Source organism: Gossypium arboreum, chromosome 11 (genome assembly GCF_025698485.1).
Source record: "Gossypium arboreum isolate Shixiya-1 chromosome 11, ASM2569848v2, whole genome shotgun sequence".
NCBI classification, from domain to species: Eukaryota; Viridiplantae; Streptophyta; class Magnoliopsida; order Malvales; family Malvaceae; genus Gossypium; species Gossypium arboreum.
The window spans coordinates 114,846,410-114,871,119 of record NC_069080.1 but is presented as its reverse complement, the minus strand read 5'-3'; the positions used below and the strand labels follow the sequence as shown (position 1 = coordinate 114,871,119).

At 33.4% G+C, this 24,710-nt stretch overlaps 2 protein-coding genes and 1 non-coding gene across 9 annotated transcripts; 2 read left to right on the top strand and 1 right to left on the bottom strand.

Annotated features, from left to right (window-relative positions):
* Window positions 1-1,597: 1,597 nt before the first annotated feature.
* Window positions 1,598-5,246, top strand: LOC128284280 (putative disease resistance protein RGA3). 4 transcript variants are annotated; one of them, XM_053022244.1, is made up of 3 exons: window positions 1,598-1,734; window positions 1,928-4,482; window positions 4,834-5,246. In XM_053022244.1, the coding sequence occupies exon 2, from the start codon at window positions 2,059-2,061 to the stop codon at window positions 2,812-2,814; it is 756 nt and encodes a 251-aa protein (XP_052878204.1). In that variant the 5' UTR covers window positions 1,598-1,734; window positions 1,928-2,058; the 3' UTR covers window positions 2,815-4,482; window positions 4,834-5,246. The 4 variants fall into 4 exon arrangements, with proteins under 4 accessions (XP_052878204.1, XP_052878205.1, XP_052878206.1 ...); XM_053022245.1 differs by having other exon boundaries at window positions 1,598-1,772; XM_053022246.1 differs by lacking the exon at window positions 1,598-1,734 and having other exon boundaries at window positions 1,785-4,482; window positions 4,834-4,877; window positions 4,997-5,246.
* Window positions 5,247-12,156: 6,910 nt separating this feature from the next.
* LOC108470502 (inositol phosphorylceramide glucuronosyltransferase 1-like) lies at window positions 12,157-15,738 on the top strand. Of its 4 annotated transcripts, none has more exons than XM_017771841.2 (8): window positions 12,157-13,000; window positions 13,486-13,835; window positions 14,039-14,146; window positions 14,232-14,303; window positions 14,459-14,587; window positions 14,723-14,990; window positions 15,102-15,222; window positions 15,439-15,738. In XM_017771841.2, the coding sequence occupies exons 1-8, from the start codon at window positions 12,982-12,984 to the stop codon at window positions 15,575-15,577; spliced, it is 1,206 nt and encodes a 401-aa protein (XP_017627330.1). In that variant the 5' UTR covers window positions 12,157-12,981; the 3' UTR covers window positions 15,578-15,738. The 4 variants fall into 4 exon arrangements, with proteins under 4 accessions (XP_017627330.1, XP_017627329.1, XP_017627331.1 ...); XM_017771840.2 differs by having other exon boundaries at window positions 14,232-14,366; XM_017771842.2 differs by lacking the exon at window positions 15,439-15,738 and having other exon boundaries at window positions 14,232-14,366; window positions 14,723-14,837; window positions 14,918-14,990.
* An 8,467-nt stretch (window positions 15,739-24,205) lies between these two features.
* LOC128284769 (small nucleolar RNA R71) lies at window positions 24,206-24,312 on the bottom strand. Its single transcript, XR_008275191.1, has one exon. It is a non-coding gene; the product is annotated as a small nucleolar RNA R71 (small nucleolar RNA).
* Between the last annotated feature and the right edge of the window lie 398 nt (window positions 24,313-24,710).

Below are 24,710 nucleotides of genomic sequence, written 5' to 3'. Positions count from 1 at the left end.
TCACTCTTCCCACTAGATTCTACCTTTTCTAGATCACCTTCACCATCAGATTCTACCCCTTCATCATCACCCTCCCTTTCAACATCACCCTTCCCAGTAGTCAACAAAAAAATATCATCTACAATTATATAGTTATCAACCTCATGTTCAACATATAACTCAATCTCCTTAAACTTGACCCCAAAGTCCAACATAGCTATGGTTGAAGTGCCATCATAAATCACCCTTAGATTATTTTGTAACCCTACTGTACCAGGCTCATGAAAATAGATTAACATGACAGTGTTAAAGCCTAACCCAATTTTGACTATTTTACATAATTCAAAATAAGATATTATGTCTGGGTCCTCTTTAAGCCTAATCACTTCCCCACATACATATCTAACATATGGGTCCTTTACAAAGTGCCCACCCACATGCAAAATAATATAATATTCATCATCTGATGACATCTACAAAAAACAGTAACACATTGTAAGTAAAAAAAAAAATTAAAAAACAAACAAAGCAGTAATAGAAGTCTACAATTTTAACATCTTTTCTGAGCAAAAACAATTTGCTTTGAATAAACAAACATTTTTCTAAGCAAAAAACATTAAAAAATAATAAAACAAAACTCACTACCTACATCGGTACCACTTCTTTGAATACAATACAAAACAGTAACACATGTCTACAATTTTAACATCTTTTTGCTTGGGTAACAAAAATCAACATCATCGGGATCACTATTGCATCACAAATCGACAAAACAAACCCTACATTCTGGCACTGAAATTGCAATAATAAATCACAATTAACCATCTACAATTTTTACAACAGTTTTATCAACAACATCGGGACCACTATCGCATCAAAAATCGACAAAACAAACCAATGTCGCACTCAAATTGCAATACTAAATCACAAATAACCAACAAATCAAACCAAAAATAGAATTTATTTTCCCAACAAACCAAATAAGAAAGCACCTACCTTTCGATTTTGGGTTGCGGAAACTCTCACGATTGTTGAAGCTTTTTCGTTCCTAATAGTTTTAGGGGTTCAACGATCTGATTCGTAAAAGTTTTAGAGATTTCAAGAAGATTTCAGAATGCTAACGATTTAGGTATTTGAAGGTTTAAGGATTTGAAGATTGTTAGGGATTCAATGAAAGATTTCAGAGGTTAGGGATTTAAGGAATTTCACGATTTAGGGATTTTAGAATTTGGGAAAACAAATTCGAATTTGGGGGTTTGGGGATTTAGAGTTTTTTTTTTTTGTTTTATGATTATTAAATTTGTTTAATTTTTTGCCACGTCAGCTTATTTATCTTAATGTGAGCCACGTCATAGGTCAACAGGAACGCCACGTAGACCAAATTTTTTGATCGACTGTTGACTAACAGTCAGCTGACGGTTACCGTTTCAACTGGGTCGATGTCTGAAAAATCCGTTATGTTAAGTGCCGATTTCAGAAAAAAAAAAAAGGTTAGGGGCATATATCCAAAAACCCCCAAAAGTTGAGGGCTTTTTTTACAATTATGCCTAAATAAAAATATTCTACAAAACAACTAATTGAATAAAAATCTAAAAAGATAAAACTATTAAAAATCCGGATACCAGAAGCAGCAGCAACAAATTTTTATAATAAAGAAGAAGAAATGTTGGATGGTAGCGTTGCAGCGACTGAAGTAACTAGTCCATTTTTATTAATGTTATGGGGACATGGTGGTTGGCTTTGAAGAAATTAGTGGTGTGTTTTCAAAGCCAAATTTATAGTGAATGGGCAAGGTGTACAACCTATGCTGTGTACTTCTCCTATTAACAGATTTATTTGAATGCAATTACGAAAAGATTTATTTATGTATTTTCAAAAATTCACAAACTTTTTTGACATATTATTTTATATATTTATCTAATTATTCATAAATTCACCGTTTTTGCAGTATCCATACCTCAAAATCAATTTTACGCAGTGTTTTAGGTACCCACTGAACGTCGACTGCAACTCTCTACTTTGTACTTCCTATATAGATCGATCTTTGCTTGGTGTAGTGTAAATTCTCTGTTTGAAGATATGGAAGAAGCGATTGTTTCGGCGATCTTGGAGCAGATGACTGCAATCACCATTAATAAAGCAATCGAAGCCGGGAGTCTGGTGCAAGGTGCTGAGAAAGAGGTGGAAAGGCTTGAAACCAATTTTAAAGCACTCCGGTTGGAGCTTGAAGATGCAGAGGAGAAAGATTACGTGGACGAACGGGTTAAACTATGGTTAGACAAGTTCAAAGATGTTTCTTATGACATGGAAGATGTATTAGATGGGTGGGAAACTGCAGTTCAGCAGTTGCAAACAGATCCTTCTGGCTGTGCTTCTGTTCGTAAGTATAAGGTATGCCCCTTCGTTTCATGCTTTTCTTCCGGTTCTCAAGTTTCCAGGCGTTATAATATTGCTACCAAAATAAAGGAAATCAATGAAGAAGTAGATGAGATTGTTGAAGACAAATTAAAGTTTGAGTTGATACAAAGAGAAATTAAGCAACTCAAACGTCCAGAAACTACTACTTTTGTGGTTGTTTCAGAGTTAATTGGTCGAGATGCAATGAAAGAAGAGATAATCAGCATTTTGCTATGTGAAGACAAGTGTAGAAATGTTCCCACTATCACTTTAGTAGGGATGGGAGGGATAGGGAAAACCGCTCTAGCCCAATTGATTTATAAGGATCATAGAATTCAGACTCATTTCACCAAAACAATCTGGGTTTGTGCGTCGGATCCCTTTGATCAAACCCAAATTGCAATGGCAATTCTGGATCATCTTGGCCCTGATTACTAATATCCCTCCCAACTCCAACATTGCAAAGTATTTTAAGTAAAATAAGCGAAAAGCTTACAAGGGAGAAATTCCTCTTTGTTTTTGACGATGTGTGGACGGATCGTGATCAAGATTGGGAACCACTAAAAGCGGCTTTTAAATACGGCATGCCTGGGAGTAGTATTTTAGTTACTACTGATAAGGAATCAGTTGCTAGGCGAATGGAGTCGCTTCATGTTTTTCGTCTAAAACTTTTATCGGAGGAAATGTGTTGGTTGATACTTTCTCAAAAAGCATTTACCGGAAGGAGCCAAGCGAGCCGTGAAATTTTGGAAGACATTGGAAGGAAGATTGCAAACAAGCGTCAAGGTTTACCGCTTGCAGCAAAAACTTCGGGAGTTTTACTACAAGATAAACAAGGAAGAGAAGAGTGGCAAAATGTTTTAAATAATGTGATATGGAAATAAAGTTTTGCACATGAAATTTTTTCACCTCTATTATTGAGTTATTATGATTTGCCCTCACCCATAAGGCAATGTTTATCATATTGTGCAATCTTTCCTAATAGCAATACAATATATAAAGATGAATTGATCCAATGTTGGATGGCACAAGGTTATCTGAACTCTGATGACGACAGAAGAAGAGAATTGATAGGGGAAGATTAAGTACTTAGCCACACGTTCTTTTTTCCACGTTTTTGAAAAAAATACTTCTGGCAGCATAATTTCTTGTAAGATGCATGATATGGTACATGAATTTGTTCAGTTTTTAACTGAACATAGATTTGTGACAGAAGAGGTGCCTAGGAATTCTACATTGGACATGTCGTCCAAAAGAGTTCGCCATTTGAGGTTGGTAATTCAAAGTTGGGACTCTTCTCCTTTGTCCATTCGTCGCATAGAGAAATTGCGAAGCCTTGTAGTAGTCTCCGATGATGAAACATCCGGTGATGCCCTACAAGATTTGCTCAGCCGATCCAAGCTTCTAAGGTTCTTGGAGTTTGATTCGCTTCATCTACGCCCTGAACAAATTGCTGGTGGCGTGAAAAATTTGATTCACTTGAGGTACCTTAGCTTGATTTCTTGTTCGGGGTTAGAAAAATTACCTGAATTAATCAGTTTGTGAGTTGATTAATTTACAATCTTTGAATCTTCGAGGTTGCTTGGATCTTAAGAAACTGGCAGTTGGAATGGGGAAACTGATTAACTTGAGGTATCTTTGTATTAACGAATGTCCTTGTCTGAGTTACTACCCTAAAGGGATACGTCATTTAACCTCTCTCACGAGATTAAGTGCTATCAAAGTGATGGTGATATATTCAGTATTGAGGATCTTGAAAATTTAGACCTCCTGAGTGGAAACCTTTGTGTTGATTTGATAGGAGATGCACTAAATTGGGATGAAGCTAATAGAGCCAAGCTTCACAAGAAAATACATCTCAAGAGGACTGATATATGGATCTGCTCACCGAATATAAAGTAAGAAGAGGTATTTAAAGCTTTAAACCCACCATCCACCTTGCTTGTAGAATTGTTCGATTACAAGGAGTGGTTGGACTTCGATTGTGCTCGCTTTATGAGGATAAAAGTGAAGGAGAAGATGCAGGAGAAGATGAACTGGATGAAGCTGCAATACCTTTGGTGGCCAAATTATGTTCTTGATTTTATAGGGCCGCTAGAACCTCCGGTGAGGAAAGCTCATTCTTCTCTTATGATTAGTTATTTTTCACTCTATGAATTACAATGAGAGTATCATTGTACTTTTAAGTAATATGACAAAAAAGTAAAAATCAAAATTGAGATGAGAAATATTCAATAGAATATCTCACTTCTATAGTATATCAAAACAAAAATTTTTGGTTTGCTCTAGCATATAAGTTATTGTAACTGTAACTAATATTCAATATGATGAAGTGTGGAACAACTCTTCTATTTCTCCACACTCATTCATGTTCTCAAATAACATTTTCTTCTTCAAAGTAGCAAAAAGTGTTATATTTATTTTAAAATAATCCGGGACGGCCATTTGTTTTCGCAGGAAGTAGGAAGAGTACAAGTGATTGAAAAGAACCAAGAAACTAGGTAAAAACTTTGAAGCTTTTGCGTCATCAAGTTCTCCATGAAATGGCAGTTACTATTCCATTACTCAATAGTCCTACTATATGGTGAATGGTAGTGAGTTCGAACAATTTTTTTTGTAGCGATAATGTCAACTGAGAGAGGTGATCTTGATGGTAAAAAGTAGACATGAAGAAAGATATGTTCAATTCTAGGTATTTACGGTTCTTAAGGGGAAGAAGAAAACAAATAATTAGTGTAGTTGTTCAAAAATCTGTAAGAATTTGTGTGCTTCCTGCCACTTTTAGATTGTGGTATGGTTTCGCCAACATTTTGTGTTCAGTTAATTTTTTTTTATAGTAATTTATAGAGTAAAAAATAAAAGCTCAAAAATATTGTACATTTAATATATTTAGATTTTAATTTCTATATTTTTATTCTCAGCTATTTAGTTTCTTTACCTTTCTAATTTAAAATTTTAAGTCTGTTTCTTAACAACGTTACCATTGAAATTCTTTGTAATTAAAAAAAAAGGGACAGTTTAATCACCGTCGCTGCAAAAAACCCATATATAATCTCACTATTAACAACTTGACAGGGCAAATGTGGTTTATTTGGATGAACATGAAAAAAAAATTATCTCTCCATTTTATTTTTACACTATCACAATTTTATTGATTATTAAAAAATAATCTTCCTCAAAAATATCTAAATTTAATTTATAAAAAGTTAAAAAGAAATATGGAAAAATAATTAGGTAAACTACCTAAATAGTCACTCTAAAATTACTTTATTCCTGTTTTGATTACTTTTTTTTTGTGAATAAAAAACATTACGAGAAACTACTTAGAGTTGTGCCCAAGCCCCTTTGGAAGCGTTTCAAATAGATGAAGGGCATCATTATTACCAACAGACATTTTAGCTTGACTATCAACCTTCTTGTTGTATTCTCTAGAAACATGATAAATCGACCAATGCAACATTTTAGCTAATAACAGTTGGATTCTTCTAACCAAAGCAGAATTCGACGCTTTTGTAGAACTGCCTTGTATAGCTTGTACTGTCTCTTGATTGTCTGATAAAATAATCAATCTGTCAGACCCTCTATCAAGTGCAATCATCAAGTCATCCCGAATACCCCATAATATAGCATCTAAAGATAGAACAGATTCCCACAAATCGATTATAGTTAAGAATCCATCTCTCAACTGGTTAGGATTGAAAAGCTTTCAAGTTGCAAATTTGACTTAAGATAGACCGACTTGAATGGAAAGTTGTAGTATTAATACCAAATGGATTTTTAGATTCTTGAACCTCAAAAATAAGAACTTGAAGTGATTAAATTCAAGAAAGTAAATAAATAGAATAAACAACAAGTAAAACTAAAGAAGAGATGAAAAAGATGATGGGTGGATGAAACTGACGATGGAAGATGGAAGATGGAGTATGGATAATTGCATAGACGCCCTAAGAAGCCTTTGGAACAAGATCCAACAACTCTCTTCAATCGATTCTAATCTCCCCTCTAAGAAAGATCTCTTGGCAAGTTGAAGCTTGAAGACAATTCCTAATAATTTAAGAAGATTGTGTTGAACAACTTCTAAAATAGACAACAATCTAGGATGAACGCTTCGACTGAGTAGTTTTCTCTGCTATCCTCAAGTTCACATATGTCAAGTGTGGGTTCGCTTCGAATTAGAAAATTTTCTATAGAATTACCAGTAAGGTAATTTCATAATTTCTCTAATCTTCTAGGCCAAGTTGTAAATAAGAAGAATATTATCTTTAGAAATTTTCTTAAATAATTTCTTTAGAGAATTTTCTCTTTGCAACTTTTTTCTTAAATTCAAGTGTGTGAAAAATAATGACCCATGACTCTCTTTATATAGGAGAGTTTAGAGTTCAACTATGATTAAAATCATTTTAATATTAAATTAATATTATACTTATCAAAATAAATATTAGATTAAATTCAATATTAAATCTATTAAATTAATAGAATATTTATCTTGTAGATAAATATTAAATTTAATTTAATATTAATATAATCACTTTAATATTGAATTAATAAAATACTATCGAGATAAGTATTAAATTAAATTTATTAAAATAATATTATTTTTGGAATAATTAATCTGAAATTAAATTATCCAGCAGAGCTCCAGTAGGAGTGTAATTCTTCCACTGCTCAACCACCGAAGAATAACCACCGTTGACCATTTGTCGGCCACTGGAATGCAACCGTCGCAGCTGCTGGTACCACAGTGCTTAGTGGTGTAGGCGCGACACCCTCACGACACCCAGAGTCTGTTCGGTTGTTGCCGATTTAGGTTTAGTTTGGATGGGCGGTGTGTTTACTTCCGGTGAGGTTAAAAACAGCAGTGGCGGTGAGATTAGTTACTGTAGCAGTGAGATTGGATATTGTAGCGGTGAGATTAGAAACAATGGTGGAGTGTCTGTTTGGATTTAAACGTAGCTGTAGCGATGATGTGAAAATATAAAATGACTAATAAGGACATTAAATTAGAAATGATATATAATAGAATTTTTTAAATTATTTTACTTTTACAAAATTATTAAAAATAGGTAAATTTATAAATTCATTTAATAAAATATGTTTATTAAAATATTTATTTTTAATTAATTAATATTAATTTTATAATGGTAATATATATAACTACTATTTAAAAAAAATCAACAATACAAACATATATTAAATAAAAGGTTAAAATTGTAAAAAAACTATGTTGATTGGGGTTGCTTTTTTTTTCATTGGAGCTGAAATCTTCAGCTAATTTTCAGCCTTCCAGTATGGTTGAAATGCATTCTCACTGGACTTTCATGTTGAACCAAATAGCAGTGCAGTGAGGTTGGTAGCAGCAACTGCACCTTATTGGCAATAACTACTGAACCAAAGGCAACCTTAGTCTGGGCCAGTAACAGCCTGATCAGTCCGATCCAGCCACTGGTTGGACCATCAACCTAGTTTCACATACCAAGCTCGATTCGACCTGTTTTAGGTCTCGATCTCGGTCTCAGTTTTGGGTTCCCGAGCCCAATTTTTTATCCTAAGTCTAATTTTTAAGTTCAATTACCTATTGGGTCAATTGTTTGACTTGAAAATTAATTTTCAAAAATATCATATTAATTTTAATTAAATTGATTAAATTGATTAATTTAATTTTACTTGATCAAAATTAATTTTCCCAAAAATCACACTAAGATTTTCCAAATTATTTTTTCAAGAAAATTCTTTAATTAAATTCTCTAGTTGAACAATTCTAATGACCACCTAATTTAATTCCATATCGAATAAATTGACTCAATTAAATTATTTCAAAAGTCATAGCATTTTCTTCTAATTCAAATGATGTCCGGTCGAGCTTTTGTTGAACTAGCAGATAGACCAATCGAACATATACAATTAGGTTTTAATAATTACAATTATGTCCAGAAGCATCATTCCGATAATTCACAATTTACTTAATACAATTGAAAACTCTTTATTGTATACTCTTATGATAGCAATTCATCCAATTACTTTGTCCAATGACCTCGTCATGTGTGTGTAACCCTCATATGATATTTTTGATTCCTTTGAGTTAAATCTGTTTGCTCAATACAATCCTATTTTATCTCATTGTTACCATTGTGTATTCTTAATGGTTAATATGATCACTGTCAACAAATGACTGTGATAAATTGTTCGTTCGAGAACAAGCAACACGTGGCCACTTTCTATATTTATCAATCCACATAATGCTAATGAGAGGATATTGTTAACTCTTTAATTGATCTATGAATTCCATTATTTCTAGTAAAGTCATGTCATACACAAGTTTTGTACTCAACATACCGGTTATAGGCTCGATCATCTTTAGAGTATAAGCCTCCACTTATATCAAAGTACATAAGTTACATATGCATGGTTAATGGCTAACTCAAAATTTAAGTAAATCACACCATGAACGTCATAAGTGAATTAATTCATAAACAGATTCAGAATTAATTCATCTTGAGTCCAGTCTAATGTATAATTCTTCCAATGAATACATCTATGCCTCTAACTATGGAGTTAACTACTCTAATAGCCAAGACTAGTCATCTCCCCAATTGGAATTGTAGACGACATAATAATCATTCTAAATATTTGAATCAAATACTCACATTGATTCTTTTACGAGATTATAGATTTGTTTAGATTATCTATTGAAGTAAGTTATCTTTCTTGAAATGTAAAAGTTATTACAGTGCCACTTATCATCAGTTTGAATTTAGACAATCAATGAACTAATATTTTCTTGTCACAATTTTGCTATACATATAAAACATGAAAGACAAAAACACGAAAAACATAACAGTGAAATGTGAAATTAACTTTATTTATTTATTCGTTATTCAAATAAATAGAAAACAATTACATGCTTACTACAATATGGACACATTTCCTAATAGGTTACTCCTTACCATTCTCACTCTACCAACAAAGAAACAAGATCCATAAAAGAAACTTACCAAAACTTGAAGTTTAACCAATACCAGATAAACGGAGAACTACCACTCGAAAGAAAGAAAGAAAGAAAGAAGCAAGAAGTAAGAAATTTGACTCTGAAAACACTTCAACTATAATAAAACATCCTTGCGGTAAAAAAATCAAAAAAATTATAAGGGATTTTTCAACTAAGGAAGCTTTTAAAACAAGCGACGAAGTACAATCAACAGACAATAAACATATATACAACGAAATGACATATCAAAAGAGAAACAAATTTTTTCATTTCTTGAGAATGAACGGTACCCCATGGCAACCAATGCAAGTGCATGCACAAATTGAAAGGAGAAACAATACAAACCAAACGTATGTTACATATGCCAAAGCCAAGACAAATCAAATTAAAAAATCCTAACGAACACTTCGAACTTAGCTGACGCATAGCAATGTCTAGAGGGAGGTTTTTATAACCTCCCTCTAAACTAGAGGGTAATTGTTATACCCCTAACCCCTCGCGCACAATTCCTCAAGGATCAGGGTCAACACCCTAGAGAATATACCCAGAATGCCACTCCTTTAAAACCAAACCCACTCATCGGGAAAACTCCTCATTTTTCAACTTTTGAAGCATTGAATGTGTGAACTCCTCGCCTAACACCTTGCTCAACCACGATATGAGAAACCCTCGATCTAGGCATACTTGCACATAAACCACGTGTGGACCCCACAAAACCATCATTTATGACACCAATCGCTAGACACTAATTCTTTTAACACGATTGAAAGCTTGTCTAATCGCCACCCTAAAAGCCACACCTAAGCCCAAACCTACCATGGTCTACCAACTACTATAATTACCCCCGGTCACCAATAATACTAAGACACCTGGCTCCTCAAGATTACAACCCACCTTATATAACCAACAATGACTCTCAAATTTGAGGACTGAATCTCTCTCTCTGTCATTTATTCCCTACTTTACGTCCTTCTTATCCATCTACCCTTCTGACTATTGTCCACAATGACTCTCCGCATCACATTTAGCTAGGTGAACCAGTAAAAACCATCATCATCCTCCCTTGTTGATTCCTACCCTTAACACATGGGAATAATTTTTAATTAAGAAAACATAATTAACTAATATTTTTATTTATTTTTTACTAGTACTATATTATCACAAAAATTTATATAACAAATATATTATAAAAATTAAAATAATAAACAAATGAGGGTTTTAATTGAAATGAAATGATAAATTATTAAATATAATATTTTAGGTTGATATGCAATCTTGTACATTTTGCTATAATTTACTTAAAAATAAAATGACATAAAAGGGATGGATTTGCAAGTGATTTTACAATTCAGTCAAAGCTTTAAATAATAATGATAAAATAATGTAAATTTTTTTAAAAATAAAACAAACTTTTAATTTAACCTTTTTGATAAAGGACTAAAATATTATTTAGTATCTTTTTGTTTTAATGTTTAATTTGGGACATAAGAAAAGCTAGAGTAGCAAATATAACATTAAACTGAAACTCAGATGCTTAAATTGGAAAAAAATTATTGAAGTATCAAATTGAACAAACTCGGATACCAAATTGATCATTGAAATCAGTCTTAGCTAGGGGTGAGCGTTTGATCGAATCGAATTGAATGAAAAAATTTCGAGTTAATCAAGTAATCATATTTTATCATCCTAATTTGATTTGAAATTTTCTCGAATCGAGTCGAGTGAGATGGAATTCGAATTGAATATATCTGTTCGAGTTAAATTTTAAAAAATAATTTTGAGTCCTTGTAACCACTATCACCCATCGTAATAAAATTTGTCCATCGTAATCAAATCTTTTATTACCTTTCATCACTTCATAATTTATATATTAATCTTTTATATACGAGTTAGCTTCTTTGCTTGCTTAGTTTATTTTCATATTCTTGTCACTATGTATTTTGGAATTAAAAATATATTAAATGTAAAAATATGATTTTTTAATAAAAGTTATTTTAAAGATAAAATGTGAAATTGATACCAATATAAAATTTTAAGACGAATATTTTATAGCATCATTAATAATTCAATTTTAATATAAATATTCAATATGACTAAACAATTCAATAATATAAATAATATAAAATGTGAAATTTAATTTATATAAATAGTAGATATAAATAAAATTATTACTATTTATGTTTAGGGATTTTTTTGGATAATTTTGATTTTTTATTTGGGAGTAAAGAATGAGAAGTAAAAGTTTAGGGGGAAAATAAAAAATTTTGAAAAGTAAAAGTTTGAGGGAAAGTAAATAGGAGGAGTAAAATTTTAGAGGAAAAATATTAAAAAAATAGGGGGATGGGTTTGGGGTGGATGGGAAGGAAGTAAAAGTTTTTTGAGAAAAATGACAGGGAGTAAAAATTTAGGAGAAAAATAAAAAATTTTAATGGTTTTTTGGAGTAAAATTTTAAAAAAAAAGTAAATGAGAGAGTAAAATTTTGATGGCAAATATATTTTGGGTAGATTGAGAGCTAAGATTTGAGGAGAGTAAAAGTTTTGAGAGACAAATAAAAAAGTTTAAGAGTTTAAGCTAAAAATGTAAAATATTATAGTTTTATATTCGAGTTATTCGAATTCAAAAATTCAATTTAATTCGAATTCAAAATTCAAAATAAAATTTAACTCGAATAACTTGATTTGTTTAATATAAAATTTAATTTTTTATTTTTTTATATCAAATCGAATTTTATTCAACCTCAATTCGACAAAAATATTGAGGTACCAAATAAATATTAAAGAGAAAATTAGGTATCCGTTCTTAAAATATTTCCAACGTTCGACAACTAAAATGAGAGAGAAAAAAATACAGAAAGGAAGAAGCTCCTGCTTCACCAAACCGCCACTGCATTCATAAACTTTTAGTGCTTCCTTCGATCCAACACAAGTGAAAAGAAACCGAATTTTTTGTTGTTTCTCGAGAATCTGGATCATTTTCTCGAGCAAATAAATACTATGAAATTCCCAAAACTCTGGATCCTGTTTCTAGTTCTTCTGGTTACGATCCAATCCAAGTTGGCATTGGGGGCTAAAGTTCAATATTCATCGAAACAAGCTTACGTGACGCTGCTTTATGGAGATGAGTTCCTTTTGGGAGTTAGGGTTTTGGGAAAATCGATAAGGGATACTGGATCAACTAAAGACATGGTTGTTTTGGTCTCCGACGGCGTCTCCGATTATGCCAAGAAGCTTCTCGAGATTAAATTTGGCGATCCCTTTACTTTTATATTTATATCCATATTTTCATAGAAAATTACGATCCTCACAGTCGGTTACTTTATAATTTTTGAAAAAACCACAAAAATGATTTGCATTGATGCTCTGTAATTATTAGCTTTACAGTTATTGCTCTGTTAGTTCACTGACAAAATTTATAAAAAGTTTTTGCATTGCTCTTTTGGCATAATAAACAGAAGTTTGAATTTTTAACATTTGTTTTAACTTCATTTTTCATTTTGCAATGGTGGTTAATTGAGCAGGCTGATGGTTGGATTGTGGAGAATATTAGTTTATTGGTGAATCCAAATCATGTTCGGCCGAAGAGGTTTTGGGGTGTTTATACCAAATTGAAAATTATTAATATGACTAACTACAAAAAAGGTAAAACTTATTTTTTCTGGAGTTTTGTTTATGGTTCATTTTCGTTGGTAGAGAGGACAATGGATGGATAGAGTTTTAGCTTATATTTGATGTACTGCAGAGCATAAATTCAATGCGATGTGAATAACATGAGACCATCTAAGTAATAAGCAAATTTAAATGTACAGAAGTCCTCCAAAGTAACACCAATAAGGTTGGAAAATTTTAAATGAATGTATTTAAAAGTTTGCACCTAAATTTGGTAGCAGCTTGTGATCTGCTAACCCATGTATTGCATAAAAGAACACCCGTATCCCGAAAAGTTCTCTTTCTTAAAGAGTAAAATCTAGAACAAGAAATATGTTTCCTGTAAGTTTTTTCTATTGGTTTTCTTGCATCTCTTCTATTGTCAGCTATTCTAGTTTTGTTTTAGTCCATTATTCCTTTTATGTTTATGTTTCTTCTGGTGAGTTGCAGTGTTTCACTTTTGTAGTTTGCTTGTGCAGTTGTATATCTTGATGCAGATACTATAGTAGTCAAAAGCATTGAAGATCTTTTTAAATGTGAGAAATTCTGTGCAAATTTGAAGCATTCTGAGAGGCTAAATTCAGGAGTCATGGTAGTTGAACCATCTGAGGCTGTCTTCAATGACATGATGAGCAAAGTGAATACTTTGCCATCTTATACTGGAGGAGATCAGGGATTTCTGAATTCTTATTACTCTGATTTCCCAAATGCCCATGTTTTTGACCCTAATATACCTCAGGAGGTGTTGAAAGTCCGACCTGTTCCTGAGATGGAGCGACTCTCTACTCTATATAATGCAGATGTTGGGCTTTACATGCTTGCCAACAAGGTACTGTTACATACATTATGATGACAGACTTTTGTGGCTTTCTTTTGTTTTTAGATCACAAGGATTTGTTTCAATTCTTTTCTTTGATTTTCAGGACTTCTTTTTCACTATAAAGTGATGAGACTTTATGCAAAAACAAAAAACAGAAACTAAGTTCTTATTTTCTGATAAGTATCCTGATTTCTTGATGTCTTCTTTCTCAGTGGATGGTAGATGAGAGTGAACTTCGTGTTATTCACTATAAGCTTGGGCCACTTAAACCATGGGATTGGTGGACATTTTGGCTATTAAAACCAGTTGATGTCTGGCAGGTATATTGACTCATTGGCAAATTTATATTAAAAGCTCTGAATGTTAGGACAACTGCCAAATGTGATTTATTTGCTAATTCTGTAGAATGTTGGGGAACGACTTGAAGAAACCCTCCCTGGTACTGGAGGAGGCAAAAATCCAAATGATGAGCTTTTGGTCAAATTCCTTTTCCTGTTACCTTTCTGTGTTCTAGTTTGTTACTATCGTTCTTTTCTTCATGTTAGTGGATACAAAATTATTTTTCTTTTTCTAAATCAATGCATAGATGAGTGCTGTCCTGTTCCCAAACCATATTAGTTTTTTTGGTGCAGACAGGGGGCTTTCTTTTCAGAACTTCATTATGCAATCACATCAGACACCTTTACTTCATAATTAGATCAAGTGGGACAGTTGCTTACAGTGGTGTATCTTCATCATCTAACATTAATGTTAATAATCCAGTTAGGTTCCTTCATCTTTTAAGCTGAATTCTTTCTGGTTCATAATCAGTCTATGGAAATATGCTGTGAATTGTTATTTCTTCTCTTCTTTTTTTTTTTTGATGTAATGTTATCCTGTTTCATAATGGTTCACAGACCAAGGTGCCTGTCTACCTGGGTGGCATTTCTGTTTTTGTATGTTTTATGGCTGTTGTGGTGTCCCTTGGAATTTCTATCACAATTGTGCCTCAACAAGTGATGCCATGGACTGGTTTGTTCTTGATGTATGAGTGGACGTTTACGATCTTCTTTCTTTTGTTTGGAGCTTTTCTTCATTTGATTTATCAGCAGGGAAGGAGAATAGTGACGCAACTGACCCCAGTTTCTGCTGATACAGATTTGTTTAATTCTGATTCTAAAAAAGGTTTACAAATACATAAAATATTGTACATAGTCATGATAAAATACAATGTGAGTTCTCTTTTCATATTCGTCTAACACTGTTGGTTTACAAAACTTGTATGTTCATTTTCAGATCATCGACAGGCATCCTCTTGTGATATTGTTTCTTGGTACTACGGGTTAGGGATGGCCTTTCTGGCTATTGTGGCCCCATCCTTGCCATGTATTTTCGGGATCACCACTCTGTTCTTGAGGTAATTTCTAGTGGTATATCCTAGTTTTCTCTGAACATTTTTAAAGGACAGTTTGTTCAAATCTGAATAAGTTGCAGGTTGCTGCCTTTGTTTCTTCGTGTGTACTTGTCGTCATGGTTTTGGGTGTTAAACCGTTGAATCAAATGTTTGAAATTCTTTAAAATGTTCTCAAATCAGTCTGGTTAATTTTCATGGTCCATGACATTTTCATACCAGGTTGGGTCTAATGGTAGTCGGAGGGATTATATTAGCATCTTTTATGACATATGCTTCCGAGCATCTCGCAAGTAGGTCATTCTTGAAAGGTTGTGAAGACCGGGACACCACGCAATCGAGGGAATGTTTCTTATGTTGATAGAAGGCTTCAAAATTGTTCATGGTGATTACCACCACTGCATTTTTCCTTTTAATCTTGCATTTTATTTAACATACAATCACAACAATTAATTTGTAGAATATTGCAGAAAATTGTCAAATTATAAAAACAAATTTTCTATATTAGGTGTTTGTTTCTTATTTTATTGTAACATCGTTCTTTCGGTTCAGTACTTTCACACACATTTGAAATTAAGTATTCCTTTTCCTGCCCTTACTCAACTCATGCATCATTGATCTTTCAAGGAAAATTTCATTTCCTGTCATCTTAGAAAATAATGATTAGATCTGTTCATGGATCCAAAACAATTGGATTAAGTTTCCAATGTTTTGCCAAAGTCAGCAAATAAAGAATGGAAACAGTTTGACGGTTCAAAATGTCATGAAGATGGATGCTAGTGCAAAGGTAAAGTTCAAACCTTATATTTGACAAATTGGTTAAAGGTACAATCATTTGAAACCATGGAAATTAATTTCCAGTATGTAGGCCATATATTTTGGAACTCTGCCAAGGGAATTTTTCTACAAGGATACGGGATAAAGAGTATTCGAGAAATTGAAGATTTTAATGTAAATTTTTTTGCTGCTTCACCAATGATTCGATGAACCCAAATTTGGATTCGATTAACGAATAACAACCTTAAATTTTTATGATGTGGAATACAAAAATAGTGATTCTCATCAACTTACAAAGATTTTTTTGGATAAATTTTTTTATATGATCTTTAGAATTACTTATAGGTATAACTTTCTGTAACTCTTAAATACAGGATAAAACATTTCAGCATCAAAGATTAAACTTATTAATATCAAATATAAAATTGGGTAAATTCCATCATTAGTCACTAAACTATGTTAAGTTTTTGTTTTGGTTACTTAACTAAAAATGCTACAATTTAATCATTAAACTATTCAAAAATTTTCATTTAAGTTGTTGGGATGTTAAAATCAATGTTATATTGTTTTCTTTGTTCACATTGTCTACACCAATTAAAAGTTCTTTTTCCCCTTCTGTTTTACAGTTCAATTTTTTTTCATGAAATAGCTTTAGATATTATAAACTTGCGAATTAAAATTTAAACAACTTTTTTCTCTTATCTCTAATACTGGACGTTAAACCTATTTGGATCTAATGTATATTCTTCAATTCGTCGATGAGTATTGATCTATCATATTGATCGTCGAATCATCGCTTGGAACTTGCAAATTGAACTTTTTCTTAAAAAAACTTAATAGGTTAGTGATTTCAATAAAAACTTTTGAATAGATTAATGACTTAAATGAAAGCTTTTAAATAATTCAATGTAACTTTTTTAATTAAATGATCAAAATAAAAATTTAATCTTTAATTTATCCTATAAAATTTATACAAAAAGCTTTTCACAAAGCTGAGTATTATTGTCATTTTTTTTTTCTGGAGGCCAGCAGAGTTTGCTTAAAATATTCCACCTGCCCTGCTGCATATCTTGATTACAAATAAACAAATAAATAAATCCCATCTCATGGATTGTCTAATGTACCGAACAAAATCACTTTTTGACAAAAGTGAAATTAAATTTTAAAGGTTACAAAGCTCCATTAAAGTCAGGCTTTTCAGTTATGTACTAAAGATCATTTATGACAACCAGACAATCCACCAAAGAATTAAGAAGCAAATATTCCATAAAGGATGTTTCAGATCATTAATTATTGCCACTGACCACTTTCAAACTAGATAGTACTATCCATAATTGGGGATTAAACTTATTAGAAAGCTTTATATATATATATATATATAAGGTTATAGCGTGCTACTGAAAAGGTTGCCAATCCAAATCCCAACTTGTAACCATCTTTAGGAGAGGTGCTGAATATTCTTCAAATTGATGAATTAATCCACCAAATTGTTTGAGGGAGAAAAAGTTTAATTTTATAGCAAAAGCAAGTTGACGTATTACTTTTTTTAAAAACGTAATTTATTAAGTGAATTATTTTAAATAATAATAAAATTTTAAATTAAATATATATTAATTGTGTTATATAACCGAAGTTATACAAGGTTTTGGGCATTATAAATGAAGGCAATCCACACTATATATGGTGCGGAGAGTAATTTTGTTGAAGATGATTACATCATGAGTCGTGCAAAGAGCAAATTAATTAGATGGTTGGAGAAGTTTGAGACAATATTAGAGTAAATTTTCAATACTTTGTGCTTATCTGTCATTTTTTTTGGAGGATGAGGTATTTATAGACGGAGAATGAAATAGAGTGGGCCCTCGTCTCATGATGACTTCCAAATAGAGTCCGACCCTAGGCTAGGTTTAGGGTGTAGACTAGATATGACCTTCTTAACAGTTGGTGAGCTTAGGGAGTAGGTTGGATGTAGCTTTCCTAGGGGTTGGTGAGCTTGGGGAGTTGAGATCATTAAATGAGATGAGAGTCGTTGTGATGGTTGTCATTGATGGTGTTCTACCGATGCATCCCTAAGTAGCTATAATGGCATAAGTTTTATTCTTAAGGTGTAAAGGATGTTCTGGCGTAAGGGTATAATAATTTCCCTCCATTAAAGAGGAACATATAAAGCAAGTTACTTTGAAACTATCATAATATGGTGCATGGACAATGTCTTGTTGGAAATGGCAGGGACTGTTGCTGTTTAAAATACCAATGTTGGGATACAATGATTACTTGTGTGGTTCTTTCGAAATTATGCCTTTAATGGGCATAATTGCTTATTTTTGGCATGGTGTCATTTAACTGACTAATAATTACATTGGTTCCAAGAGTTACTTTCCTTTTGTCATTTCAACATCCTATGATTTCCTTATTTATGAATATAAGATTTGAAGTTTTATGGTTTGCACTTTCATGCTTCTTGAGTTTTTCCTCTAGTGTTGGAATATTTTTTTGCTCTTTATTTTTCAAAAACCATTAAGAATTCTTTTTGCTTTGGGTAAGTTTTTCCTTCATTTTCTTTTAGAAATTTGGTTTTATTTATTTGCCTTTTCCTTTTGTTTTCTGTTTGCATTGTATCCATGGGGGTCGTTTTGTAAAACCTGGGAAAGGGGAAAGGAAAGTACAAGGGAATGATATCCCTACCATGAGTGACCATGTCTTTTGTATCCCCACAGTGGAGGACATACGCCAAGTTCTTCACTTGAGTAGGCTTGAGGATCCCTTAATCGATATAGGTTCTCCATCAGAGAGGGTGAGCACCAACTAAGCGACATAGCATGCAACCAAATGGGTACACTCCTACCATTGTATATATTTGAATTAGGTTTTCACCTCCTTATTTACCTTTGGTTTGGGAGGTTTTGCAATCATGCAGCATGGGACCAAATCAATTATTAGGAGGATTCATGATTAGATAATTAGTGTATATTTTGGCATTCTTTCTATTCTTATTCTTGACTTTTTTTAGTGAAAGCCTTCAATTTTAGGAGTCTTTTTAGTATTATAGGATTATGAATGCTAGTTTAAAAATTCTTTGTTTTCCTTGTATTTTCATACTACTTTAGTGTTTGAATAAATCTTATGATGTCTATCTTCATAGAAAAGGTGGAAAAGGCCAAATTCTATAAAGAGAGTTGAAACAACAATGTGGGTCATGGCATGAACCTGAGCAAGGTTGCAACCTTAAGTCCTATGTTACAATACAAGGCTAAAGTAGACTTTAGTCACAATGTTATCTCAAGCTAGGTTATGACATCGAAGGCCATCTAAATTGGAGCCCAATCATTTATGAGGAAGTTGCGATGTTACATGAATGCGGAGTTGCAATGTTACATGAATATGGAGTCGCAATGCTTAAGACTAGTTAACACAGAAAATAATTCATTACTTAAGAGTCACGACATTCACAATTGAAGGTCATGATGCTAAGCTATATCTAGGATAGTTACAATGGTAACCTAAAGGAAATTGAGGTAGGGTTGTGACACGATGCAAGCAAGTTGCAACCCTTTCTTGTTTTTTACACATTCATTAAGGGCAAAGCTATCTTTTGTCTTGCATGGATTCCTTGATATAAAAAAAATTCCAGTTTTAGCTATTAGGTAGGAGAGGAGATTGAAAATCGAATTTAGGATAGGTTTTAGTCTTCCTTTGTTTTTGTTTTAGGTTTTCCTTTAACTTTCTAGTCTTTTCCTTTTTATTTTAAGAGTTTCATGTAGTTTCCTTTTTAATACATTTTGTAAGACCTTGACATAGTTTAATTCAGTAAAATTTTCTTTTATTTTGGTCCTTTTCTTGAAATGAAGTACACAAAGTTGGAACTTCAAGAAGAAGCTTGGATTCTACACTTGGATTCTACACTTGGATTCTTCAATATTGGGCTATCATTTATCACTAAGCATTTCTAAAATTAATCCCTTCATTTTTATTGCACAAATGATGATGATTCTTGATATTGTTGTTATTGAGTGTTTGAATTTCATGGATAGCTAAACTTTTACATGACTAATAGTGTGGCAAAATATGTGAAGTGGGTTTATCTTGCTTTGTTTATGATTAATGGAATTAAATGGATGGACTTAAAAGGCTTAGGAGTGATGCCCTAAGTAAGAACTTGTTTAGGGAAGATTTGTGAGAGCTGACCTTTACAAGAACCATTCTTTTAGCACACTAAGCACTAGATTGGAGATATGAGGTGTTTGCTAGCCTAATATTTTTGAGAATTAAGTGTTAGAAGTGATCATTCTACTTGATGCATCTCAAGAGATAGATTTGGAATATAGGGGTAGCACATTTGCATGTTAAGTAGAGCGTAATTATTAAATCTACGTTAGCATGTTAGTAATATTATTAGTCACTATTTGCTCATTCTGCATTTAGCTTGGTATTTAACTGTTATTCATTAATTTACCTTTTAGTTTAGCCCTTAGTTATTACAAATTTAACTCATTAGTCGCATTGATAATATTTCTGTAATTCTATTAGTAACCATAAGTTATCTTAGTTAGTATCTAACCTTTTTATACCTCCCGACCTCCATTTCTTAAGTTTATACAATAAATCCCTTAGGACACAATCCTCAATATACCCCTAGAAAGTTTTCATCTTATATTATTACTTTGATGACAATCGTGCACTTGTGGTTTGACAAGTGTTAACTCATTTTTATACTCTTCATTTTTTATATTGAATCTAACACACCATTAATACTAAATCGAAGATCTTGGTTCCAATTGGTGGGGCTTTCCTTAGATTTTTGAATTAGGAGAGAGGGGCCATGCCTTGATAGGTATCAATTTTTTTTATTTTGTACAATTTCCTCATAAGCAAGGTTAACAAGGGCTTTGCTTCTTTCAACAACAAAAACATGTCAACATACTTATTGTTGACAGGTCAAGTAACTGTGTAACACCCTAAATTTCTTATGTTTGCTTTTGTAAATTTTTTACACTATTGTGTACCTGCTTTAGTGGTTAAGTGTTTTCGGTGTGTGTGAGAGGTCCCGAGTTCAAGCCCTACCTTTAGCAATTTTTGACATTTTTGGAATTAAGCCCTATCTCTGTTCAGTGGGCTTATATTTAATTACCTGTAATTTCATATCAGAATGAGCCTGCAGGTTCAAGTGGTAAGGGAATTGGTGTATTAGGGCATTGTTTTGAATCCTTACGCAAGCATGGGTATTTATTTTTTCTCGGTTTTGCGCAAGAGTTTCAGTGCAGTTGGAATTCTGAGTAGAAGGTTAGTGAAGATAATTAGGGGATTGTGGGATATACCTGTTATTTTATTTTATTTTTTATTTTCTTTTCCAAAATCCCTTTTTCCTTTTTACGTTGTTCTTCCCCATCTCCTCTGATAAAAATTTTATTCTTCTTCCTACCTTTTTCTGCTTTCCTAATTCATTTCTTTTGTGCAATCCTGGCCATGCTAGTTAGGTAAGTTCTGTTTTGCTTAATTTTAATGCTCTTCGACCAAGTGTTGATGAAGGGTTTGATTTGTGGTTCTCAATTAGGTGGAGAACAAGAATCTATTGGTGCTCCTGCAGCGATTTAAGCTTTAAGGAATCCTTTTCATTACCGGTAAGTATGCGTTTGTGTTGTTGAATGCTGTGAGATTCCATTTGAGGAATATTTCAATTAGATTTTTGAAGCTGTTATTGAAATTGAGCGTTGGTCTGTTGATTTTTAGGTTCTGGAGGCCTCATGTTTGTATTAACATCAAAACTGAACTAGGTGTGTACCCAAAATGTAAAAAACGAGGCTTCGAAAAAAGCCAAAAAATGAAACTGTTGACGCTAGACGGGCGTGTGATTACCCGTGTGGTAGGCCGTGTCTGAGGACATTACCGTGTGGTCGATGAAGGTATGGTCGTAAGCAGCATACGACCATATGGTGGCTCGAATGTGGCCATGTTGGCCACACGGGGTAGGATAAGTTAGGCGTGTGGGCCACACGAGCCTGTGGACCACACGGGCATTTCACGCGGGTGTGTGGATTTCTAAGTCAGGTTGTGTGGACCACATAGGCAAGGCCAATCTAGGCGTGTGGGCCCACATGGGCAAACCACACGAGCATGTAGGCTTATTATACTGAAATTTTTTGTAGGGTCGCATGGGTCATCCTAATCGGCTATGGACCTATTGTGATAAACCTAATTTATACATATTTTTACCCCATGCTTAACGCATTTTATGGATGATTTTTTCCTTAGAATTGGTGAATTCGATACTCCTAATGCCTTAATTTCATATTTTATACTTAGGTGAGCATAGGAGAGTGAAAGGAATGAGAAACGGGCTAAAAACGGAGAAAATGGGCCAAAGTACGAAATCAACACGACCTGAACCGCCTCACACGGGCATCTTGCACGCCCGTGCCAATCTAACAGGCTCGAACACGGCCTGAAGTAATCGCACAAGGGCGTGTCCCTGCCAAGCCCAAGTTGAGTCTAATTCGGAAAAGGCCACTTTTGAGGGTTCTTAGGTATTCCAAAGCCTATAAATACACCCTAGAGGAGGAAGAAAAGGACACACGGAGGGAGGAAGGAAGGAATTACTCGAAGGAAGCCGATTGATCCATCTCAGAAGCCGGATTCATCATCAAGACTGAAGATCTCTCTTCAAATTCTTTCATGAGTTTTGGGTTTTCTTTATGTTTTGTATTCATTACTTTTCTGAGAGGTTCTCCTTTTTAGTTATAAACTAAATCCCCTAAATACCCAAGGGGAATGAAACCTAAGACGAATCTTGTTATTATTTTCTGAATTGTATGATAAATATTTAACTTATTCTTAATTATGTATTCTTAATTCTTGTTTTGATATCCTAGGATACTGATTCAAGATAAGCTCTTATTCAGAGGAGGAACATACCCTATCTAAGAGTACAATTGTCATAATTAAGCAGAGTTGATTGCGCGCCTAGAGATAGGGTGACAAGATTTTGCCGGATTAGGGTGAAACCTAATAAGGGGATCCATAGATCGAGTTAATGCAACCCTAGGGTGTTAATTAGAGAAAAGTCTCAAATATTCAATCTAGGGATTAGACGTTATTAGTCTTGAATAGGGATAAAAACATACTTAGGGATCTCTACAGAACAAGTTAAATGAATAAATCATCCGATTCGGAGCCAAAATAACAAGTAAAGTCTAGGTGAATTTTTCCTTAGGTATTGTCTTAATTCAATCGTTTTCCAAAGGTAATCCCCCAATTCTACTTTCTGTGAACTCTTAGTTTAGATAATTAGTTCGTTAAACAGAACCCCCTTATTTTTAGGCTAGATAATAAAAAGACAGTCATTACTAGTACTTTTAGTTCTTTTGGGTTCGACAATTCGGTCTTGCTAAAGCTATACTACTGTTCGATAGGTACACTTGTCTACATCGCGATAATAGTTAGCGTCAAGAACGATTAATTATAAATATTTAAAACTTACCTGCCACGAAAATCGCGATCAAGTTTTTGGCGCCGTTGCCGGGGAACTAAGATATTAGGAGCGCTCAATTTTTACTACTTTAGCCATTTATTTTTCTTGCAAATTAATTTTATTTTATTATTTATTTATCTACTTTTTCTTTCTCTTGGCAGGTTTTTATAGTTTATGACTAGAAGAAACCCATTAGGACCACTACTCTTTGACGAAGAAATAGATTGTACAGTTCGCAGAAACCAAAGAGAAATAAGGCAAAGTTTAAAATACACAGAGAACGAGCAAGAGGACGATACTCAACCCCCAACCGAAGAGATGGCTGAAAATTAAGGCAATCAGCTATCTCCTGCAATTTCGGTTGACCAAAACCCTGCTCCACGCACTATGTACGATTATGCTAAACCTTCTTTAACAGGAACTAAATCAAACATAGTTAGACCTATTGTAGCTGCAAATACTTTTGAACTGAAACCTAACACAATTCAAATGATACAACAAATTGTTCAGTTTGATGGTTTGCAGGATGAAGATCCCAACGCTCACTTAGCAAACTTTTTGGAACTACGCGATACATTTAAAATCAATGGTGTTTTTGATGATGTCATACGTCTTCGGTTGTTTCCCTTTTTATTGAGGAATAAAGTTAAAAAGTGGTTGAACTCATTACCACGAGGGTCAATCACTACTTGGGAACAAATGACTGAAAAATTTCTATTAAAATATTTTTCGCCGGCTAAAATGGCTAAATTAAGTAATGATATCTCTTCTTTTGTGCAGATGGATTTAGAAATACTCTACGATGCATGGGAGAGATACAAGGACCTTTTGGGAAGGTGCCCTCACCATGGGTTGCTGCTTTGGCTTTAGGTTCAAACATTCCATAATGGCCTGAATCCTTCGACTCGGCAAATGGTTGACGCAGTTGCTGGCGGAACCATCAATAATAAAACACCTGAAGATGCTTATGAGTTTATAGAGGAGATGTCACTGAATAACTATCAATGGAAAGTCATGAGGACAAAGCCAACGAAAACAGCCGGTGTTTATAACGTTGATTCGGTCACCATGCTCTCTAATCAGGTAGAACTCTTGAATAAGAAAATTGATGGTTTTCTTAGTTCTTCACAGGTTCACCCAGTAAGGCAGTGCGAAGCAAGTGGAGGTGGAACAAGCCATTCAGAATACCAACTTTATGGCCACAACATGGATAATGAGCAGTTAAATTACATGGGTAATAATCCTCGATCTC

Bases quoted from the DNA above. Each gene is read 5' to 3' on its own strand.
- LOC108470502 (XM_017771840.2), top strand. The intron at 13,836-14,038 runs GTACTGTTACAT...CTTCTTTCTCAG, and splicing joins TTTACATGCTTGCCAACAAG to TGGATGGTAGATGAGAGTGA. The intron at 14,147-14,231 runs GTATATTGACTC...CTAATTCTGTAG, and splicing joins AACCAGTTGATGTCTGGCAG to AATGTTGGGGAACGACTTGA.
- LOC128284280 (XM_053022244.1), top strand. From the start codon at position 2,059: ATGGAAGAAGCGATTGTTTCGGCGATCTTGGAGCAGATGACTGCAATC.